At 36.8% G+C, this 8,650-nt stretch overlaps 1 protein-coding gene across 28 annotated transcripts in view; it reads left to right on the top strand.

The window, feature by feature from the left end:
• Positions 1 to 3,327, top strand: part of kcnma1a (potassium large conductance calcium-activated channel, subfamily M, alpha member 1a) — a 135,000-nt gene extending 131,673 nt beyond the window's left edge. For 14 of the 28 annotated variants that reach the window (XM_037973469.1, XM_037973472.1, XM_037973473.1 and 11 more), the window contains 2 exons: positions 18 to 46; positions 2,824 to 3,327. In XM_037973469.1, the coding sequence (XP_037829397.1) occupies positions 18 to 46; positions 2,824 to 2,975 (181 nt within the window). In that variant the 3' untranslated portion in view covers positions 2,976 to 3,327. The remainder of the gene's footprint in view (positions 1 to 17; positions 47 to 2,823) is intronic. The other 14 variants (XM_037973483.1, XM_037973486.1, XM_037973487.1 and 11 more) reach the window with 2 other exon arrangements.
• Positions 3,328 to 8,650: the final 5,323 nt, after the last annotated feature.

Below are 8,650 nucleotides of genomic sequence, written 5' to 3' on the forward strand. Positions count from 1 at the left end.
TACCTCTCTTTTTGAAGTGCAACAAGGATGAATAGAATGAGCCAAGGTATGCAAGTTAACGATTCTGCATGACTTAGCAACTTTTATCTGGGGTTCTGATCATAACTATGTCCTCTGTGGATATTGTTATGACAAGGGGAGTTTTGTTTATTTATTTTGTCCCTTAGATATTAAGTAAACCATGCCTCAGTTTAAGTTTTGCTTTTGTTTGGAAAGCAAAATGTCTGCTGCTGCTTTTCCCTCCTATTTGCCACAATAAGGCCCATCTCCACATTGCATGAGGCTGAGCCAACCCCCCACCCCCCCAACATTTCTTTTTGCATTTTATCTTAGTTGTTTTACTTGATGATCTGAGTTTTCCTATGCTCCTGAAAAAATATTTTTCACATTCTTTCTTTTCATTATTTATCATGCCTTTTTTTAACTTGAGATGGTTTGCATTGTGTGAGAGGTTTGTGTGTTTGTGCATTTTCCCTTCCTGTTGAATGCTTTCAGATGACTGTAGCAGACTTTTCAGATGTCACACGTGTGCTCTCATTTGCGTAAAGTAGGCTATTATTTTTACTAGTATAAAGCACAGAGTAACAAGTTTTCCAACTGTACAAACCCACATCTCAACTCACATGTAGGTCAGACTCATTCAAAACCTCCTGATGCAGCCGAATTGCTTACTTCTTCACAGAACTTTATGAAAGTGTGTCCAGCCCTGTGCCATCGGTCACACCAAGAAAGTGGGAGGTGTGACCAATTTAAAGTTTATATTAAAATGGGATATGAGTCTGTAAGTTCCCTCCTTGTAACCCTGTGCACCTGATATGATGGTTAGAGGCGACATCACTAAGTTCACCGTATCAGCAGCAGACTCTGGAGAGAGATGGCAGACATCTTGCTTCACCTCAGGCACAATTCTACACATCAAATGTCTGTGCTCTAACACACAGTCCTGCAGCCTTAAGCTTGCTGACACACACACGCAACCCCCCACAAATGAGTCTTCACACATGCAAGTCCTGGTGTACCCCATACACACACACAAGGTTTGCTCCACCTAGCAAAGTTAAAATTTGATGTTACACTCAAAAAAAAAAAAAAAAAAAATGACATATTGAATGGCATTGGCAGATGTGAAGAGTATGAAGAGAGTTTACAAACTTCTGATAGTTGGCATACACCCTTCCATCTCCTCAGAAACTGTGTTCTAGCAGCCTTTTAAATTATGAAGATATTCTCTCAGAAATGACAAATCCAAATTTGTCAGATCTGATTCCTACTCTCAAGTTGACAATGATCCTGTGAAAGTCTAATACAAAAAACTAAAGCTATCTAGGATATTGTACAATCTGTAAAATATTATCTTAAAAGCTAGAATACCTAAAGAACCAATTATTAACTTTCTAAAATAACGTATAATAGCAGTGTGCTTTAGTGAGGCAATAGCCTTTACATATGCATTTTTCAATTTTTTGAGCAGGTTCTAGGTCTCAATTTGTGATTTTTTTAACCACCCATGGAAAAATCAAAATACAATGACATATACACATTAATGAAATAATCTGTGGGATTTATTTGTCTAAACAAGACTAAAATTACTAAACGAAAGTAGCATTTTTTGAAGAAATGTATATTGTCCCCAATCTTAAATGTGAAAATGTGAAAATTCTATTTTGTTAGTTTACTAAGTAGGTGTAGAGGATGATTCTCTATCCCACAAATTAGTAGCTTAATCTTTGTATAAATGACTAACTTATATAAATTGTTGTGTTTGTTAAGGCTGATTGTCTGTGGCAGCCATCTTGAATCAGGGTAACTCCAAAAAGCAATCAGTTGTAGATGTACATTCAGTGATTACACAACACTTTCAAGACGTGCCTAGGACATCTTCTTTCCAATTTGGTGGCTGTGTGAAATGGCCAAGGCACAAGTTTGAATTTGATTCACCAGTAATACATCTTTGATCTGGCAAGGAGTAAAGTCACAAGAGGCTCCAGAAGGGCTAGATGTAGTGATGATGTATGATGTGTGTGACCAGCCATGAGCAGGATTTAAAAAGTGTCAATAATCATCAAGCACAAATTGGCTTGTATTGATAGCACTGTATGCATTTGAAAACCCAGCAAATTGACCAAGTTCATTTACCAATCTTCTTTTGTAAACAATGGTATAAGAGAGATTTCTGATGCACATTTTTAGACATAAACTAACTATCAATATGTTTGAAGCACACAGCATTGGTGAAAACTGGAATATTTTTTACTTAAGTTAAACTATTTTCCACCATTCACCTTACTTTTCTTAGCCACAGGCAAACAGGGTTCTGTGTGCTTCAAAATGACTTTGCGTTAGGTATTTTAACATCATCAGTCAGGTCGATCAACAGAATATGCTTAATAGTCTTTGCTTTCATGCAGCCTATCCCTTTGATTGAGACTAGGTTCACTAATAGCATCTTAAATATATATAGTTCACCATAAGAAATAATTCTGAAAGCCATTCTTGATTGTACAATATCTTTTGATACAAACAAAAATCTCCCAGAGTTGGATGTCTCAAAGAGAATAAATGAGAATCACAAAATGGAAACCCCAGAACATCAATTAAATACACATATAAAGTTGCACTGAAAGTGTATCTTTAAGTTCATGTTGGCTTCTAATTTCATTGCACCAGAGCCCAGACCTCATAATGTCAGACTAATCTGAAAGATGCTGTGCAAATATTAAAGTCACTTAAACTGAGGCACTGTGGGTGTGAGTAATATTATGTTACAAAAGTTTTCAAGCTAACTCATTGTTTTCTTCCTTTTTTTTGCCTTGTTCCTTTTAGAAAAGAAATGGTTTACAGATGAACCCGAAAATGCCTACCCAAGGAACATTCAGATTAAGCCTATGAGCACTCACATGGCCAACCAAGTCAACCAATACAAATCCACTAGTAGCCTGATTCCACCGATCAGAGAAGTTGAAGATGAATGCTGAACTCTGGCTTTTCTTGCTGACTCACCAGAGATCGGTGATCTCTGACTAAGGACACGAGCAGAGACCACTAGTGGAGAAATGAGGATGGTATCAACAAGGACATTGAACTCAACATTTCTCTTCACTCATTCTTCCATTCAAGGGTTAGTTGGAAACCCAGACTGGAAGGGACCTCCTGTGTGTATACCTAAAATTTTACTTCCATGCTTTGGACATTGTTTAATTTATAAATGTATTCATAGAGATGTACATAATGACAATCAAATAAGAATTGTACAGACCCTTCCCCTAGCTCTTTTTTGGAATTATTTTAAGAGTTGACAAAAAAAAAGGTACTTCCTGTTATTCTTTGCAATAGTTCACCTCTTCACAAAACCAGACTCTGTGGATTAGGTGGCTGGTTATTGGAGGATGGGGTTACAGTGATAAACTGATCATATCATCTCCCAAAGATCCAGCCAGATGTGTCACATAAAACCAGCTGGGTTCATCAACATCAGATCTTCTGTCAGCTTCTGTTCTATTTGCACTAAAACTGAAAAAGTTTCTTTTGACAGAACTGGAAACATCAACCCCTGATAAAGTGTTTCTGGGGAGATCACAGAGAGATGGAATGACGACAGAAAGAAGGAAGGAAAGGGTGTTTGGTTGTGGGAGGATGCTAATCTTGCTTTTGATTGCTGTCCATCATGTCACTGCTTAAGGTTTGCTAACTTACCTTCATTGGTTAGAATGAGTGCATTCAAGGCCTGTGAAACTAAATTGACTTACAAACAGTAATCTAATAACTCAGAGAATAGTGCAATGTAGGTTCATGCTTCAACAAAGGCGATACAGTACCCACGTCTTTTGCCGTTACTGAGGCTGAGACTCAGTTTTACTCTTGCATGATATGTGCCTGAACCCACTTTACAATGCACACTGTACAGTGTGAGTAATTGGCCTGAATACGTGATCAAGATGAAAAACAATGTGTCCAGTCCGTCATGCATTCAGGAGTGTATATGTACATGCTGTTTGTGTAAGTGTGTGCATCTCAGTCACTTTTTCCTCTTGTGTTGCGCTTGCCACTGTAAACTACCCACCTCACCAGTTTGTATGTGCTAGTGCAGCTTGGAGGGGGCAGCATGTGGGATCTCAGTGCTAAAAAAAGGGAGTTGTGGTAGAAACAAACAGCAGAAAACTGTAAAGAATTTGGATCTACAAAAATTAGGTTGCATTTGAAATGAAACCAAAATCCCCTCCAACTATGATTGAGCTGATCTGACATGAACACCAGCTGCATGGCCATCCTGAACAAATTGGGATCACAAAGACGAGTTCTGCATCTTCTGAATGCTTTGTGTTAACCTTAAGTTCCTGTCTGAGAAAGGGAATGCCACATATTGCATAAAGTGGGCAAATAAATGGGTCCTCCTCTGAACGGAGCAACTGCCTGGCACAGGGTTGGCACAGAGGCAGTTAAGAGCTTGGATGTTCTCTGTTGCCAATCCAGATGTCACATGCCTCAAAACTCTCAGGAGTTAAGCAGCTGTGTTCAGTCCACTGACATGGGGAAATGCTCAAGCATAGTTGGTGGTAATGCAACAATACCACAGACTGTAATTAAGAACACTGCAGATGCACTTGTGTTCTTCATGTCTGCCTGTGTGCAATAAAGGTGTGATTTGCACCAGTCTTGGCTCCAATAGATCCAAATCCAGCTACAATGAAACTTCAAACAAATCTGTAGTTAAATTGAGATATTTAAACATTATTTTATATTCATAAACATATTCAATTTGTACTTATTTTTATAATAAAGAAATTACTTTAGAAGATAAAGATAAGATATCTTTAATTAAAATAACATATCAAATCATTTTTTGTGTGTTTCAATATATCACTATTTATTTTGCAATGTGTTAAAAAAAAAAAAAAAAATGTTTTTTTGTCCCCAGGCCCCTTATTAACAGTCTGCGTCACTCTGGAGCTGATAAAGCTCAGACTAGCTTTCATTGTGAAACTACCATCCTCAGCCTGGCAGCTCGGCTTTGAGTGCTTGTAGAAATGAATTTGGGTTCACCTGAAACCTTGTAAGTTGCACAGATGCAGTGTCTACTAAACAACGTATTAACTACTAAGCGTTCATAGCTGTGAACATTTCTATGGAGGGATAGAGAAATGTGGTTTTTTTTGTTTTTTTTTTTTNATTGTATCTAATTGAAGAGTAGATCAGAATGATAATAATGACTCAAAGCAGATGAAGTTTCTCCCACTGTGTGCAGGCCAGAACCGACTGGCCTTCATTAGATGTGTTTGACCTAAATTAGGTCACTAGTATGGAACAAGTGTGTGTACACCACAGCACAGTGTGCTGGTGTTTTTCACAGAAAATAATAATAATAATAAAAAAAATATATTACATTTTAGCATGGAGACACTGTTTGTTGATTCCAGTGATCCTCCTCCATAGACTGTAAAGGAAAAGTAACTGAAAATAGAAAACCATTTTGGAATATGGAAAGAATTATATTGTGCTAAATATGTTTGTGTAACTCAGTCCATTATATAGACCACATTTTTTTCTCAAACAAAATGATCTGAGCTTTAATGTCCGTCTATTGGGTGTGGTGCAACTATACTGAAGCTTCATACACATTGTCTTGAAGTGAACTTTTGAACTGTGATCACATCATTGTCACACACTGTAGCAGATAGATTTCTTTTCAGAAAACATGTGAGTAAAACATTTGTATAATTGGGGTTGTTTATGGCATACTTGCTAGCCTGAACAACAAGAAATTACTAATATTTGATTGTGACAATGACTCATTGTAGACAGAATCAACAAACTGTTCCGTTGAAAAAAAAATCATCAAACTTGTATCTCAAAAATAAAAGATCTTTGATTCTTGTAAGAATACAGAAACTATTCAAGTACATTATGTGGCACAAGGAAAAGTCTAATCTGTTTTAACAACCAGCACAAAGATGGAAGGTAGCACCAATTCAGCAGCTGTTTTCTAGAGAGAACATCCTTAGTTTTCCTGTGTATTACTTTGTTCTATTACAGGGTTTACATTCCATTTTATCAGCTTGTTGTTATCTGTCATAAAATGCCATGATTGTTTCTTATTTGTTTACATAGTACTTTTAAGACACAGAACATTGCTCGGATATAACAGTAAATGGTTCAAACTGGCAACACAAAAAATATTAGATCATTTATTTTTTAATTACTTGATTACTGTATGTTTTCTACCTGAATTCTCATTGTGCAACTCATTCAGGTTGGCATTGTCACAACACTGGATTCCTTCATGCACCTTTTGAACTGTCTAACAATTTTAGGTCTTTGTATTGTATACCTCTAAAGTTTTTTTTAGAGTGTTTTTAAAGTGCCATGAAGCATTTCGTTCAACAAGCATCCTTCAGTCATTCAGGGACACTTCAAGAGCTGAATCCAAGTGTTTTCCACTGTGAGAACAGTGTCTTGTACTGACATGGAGAACATCCAAGCCATCAATGCCTCCATGCCAGTATAGTGCCAGGCAGTGCAGGAGGTCAGGAGGAGGGCCCAAAGTAAGTCCCACTAAAGCGACAAGTGGCATTCAGAAGGCCTGACAGGGATGCTGGGGCAGATAGATGCCCCAGTCATCACGTCTCACATATTTTCTCTGCTGTGCGCTTAGTAACAGGTTAACAGGTTAATTAGTTGTAGTGTAATGAGATATGAATGACTGAAAGATGCAAATAGAAGCCCAAGTCTGGAACATCACATCTGTTTCTTTTTGTTTGTTTTTTTTCCACAGAAAAAGAAAAGATCAAAGATTATGATGAGTCATATGTTACTGTTATAGAACGCTGCATTTTTAATTACTTTTGTATTTTTTTGTGTGTGTAAAGGTTAGTTTTAATTGGGACTTGTAACACTTTTGGGGAATGGAGGTGGGTCTCAAGTCTTAACGACACTGCAACTGCGTTCAGCAATTCTGTTTAAGAAAAGTTGCTTTTTTTTCACCTATCAGTTCAGAAAGTTATCAGGATATTGCTCTCGATTATCACAGATCAATTTTGTTGGCATATTGCCGTTAAAACATACAGGAGTTTGACATAGCACTGTAACTAGTTTGGACATGTTTTAGATCATATTTGATGGTGCTGAGTTGATCTACCTGACTCTGTCAAATATAATCTGCTGATAAATATACTGTCTTGTACAAAACGTTTGTACATAGATTGTACATGGTTTCTTTTTGTATTTTCTCAAATTAAAATGGATGTATTTGTGTTCTAAACTTTGAAAATGCGCCTTTTTATTTCAATTATTTCATATTTTAATAAATTGCAAGTAAAAAGTGAAGTACATTTAAGTCAAAAGTGATGGGTTTGTAACTGTATTGTTCTGCAAATTTTAAATGTTTACTTTAAGCATTTTGAATCTATACAATTTCAGAAGTAAACATACTTTTTAGTTCCCCATTTTTTAATGATAGCTTTAGCTAGTTTGGCAACTGGAGAAAAATACAATCACTATTTGATGTAACTACACAGTAACAGTTCTTATAGGAAAACTTGCACAAAATTGGGAATTTATTTAGGACTAAAGTCAGGTGTGTGATTAAGCAGTGATGCCAAACAGGTACTAATAATCATCCTTTTTAAATGTAGGTTGAAACTCAAACAGCTGTGTAGGAGGCTTCAAACTGTCTCTAAGCAGCCAAATTCCTACCAAGTTGAGGTTGTGGAAGACAGTTTCACATTACAGAACAAACATGGCAAGACTGAGCACAGCAACAAGACACAAGGTAGTTATATTACATCAGCAGGGTCTCTCCCAGGCAAACAGTTCAAAGGAGACTGGGGGTTCAAGATGTTCTGTTCAAGCTCTTTTGAAGAAGCACAAAGAAATGGGCAATGCTGAACGCTGCAGATGCAATGGTTGACCAAGATAGCTTAGTGCAGCGGATGAAAGATACATCATACTTGTATCCCTTTTAAAATGGGGATAACAAGCCATCAACTCAGAACTGACTGAAACTTTTGGGACCCAAGAAAATCCATCTACTGTACAAGGAATCTGACCATAATAAGATTTTAATGAAAGACTTGTAGTAACAAAGCCATCCTTTTGATTAATGTTTCCTTAGTCCTCAGAGAAATTCAAGCAGATTTTTATCCATCCTACAATATCACTAGGGAGACGTCTGATTTGCCCTGAATTTAATTGCAGCAGGACAGCAACCCTAAACATACAACTAGTGTCATTAGGAATAAAAGGCTTAGTGTTCCTTAAAAAAATGCATATCACCCACTGCCTTTCATGCCAGAATGAAAGCTATTTAGTTGTTTAGGTCAAACCTTGAAAGTAGCGTTATAGTCATTTTTGTGTTGGCTAATACTGATTAGCTGTGGAAGCCATGATAAATTGGATCAATTCTTAAAAGTAATCAGTTGTACATGTACATTCAATAATTACTTTCTGAAAGTTTCATCAAAATCCATCGAGTGGTTCATGATATAGTTGTGTAAAAGACAAACAGAGTTGACTCTAAAGGTTAATAAAGTAAAGATCTACAAGTAACGCTTGTAGAACTGACTGAGTTATAGACATTTTGTGTTTGTTAAAGTCAGTTGGCTGTGGCGGCCATCTTGAATTGTCTGCTCCCAAAAGTTAATCACTTGTAAAAGTA

Source organism: Kryptolebias marmoratus, linkage group LG22 (genome assembly GCF_001649575.2).
Source record: "Kryptolebias marmoratus isolate JLee-2015 linkage group LG22, ASM164957v2, whole genome shotgun sequence".
NCBI classification, from domain to species: Eukaryota; Metazoa; Chordata; class Actinopteri; order Cyprinodontiformes; family Rivulidae; genus Kryptolebias; species Kryptolebias marmoratus.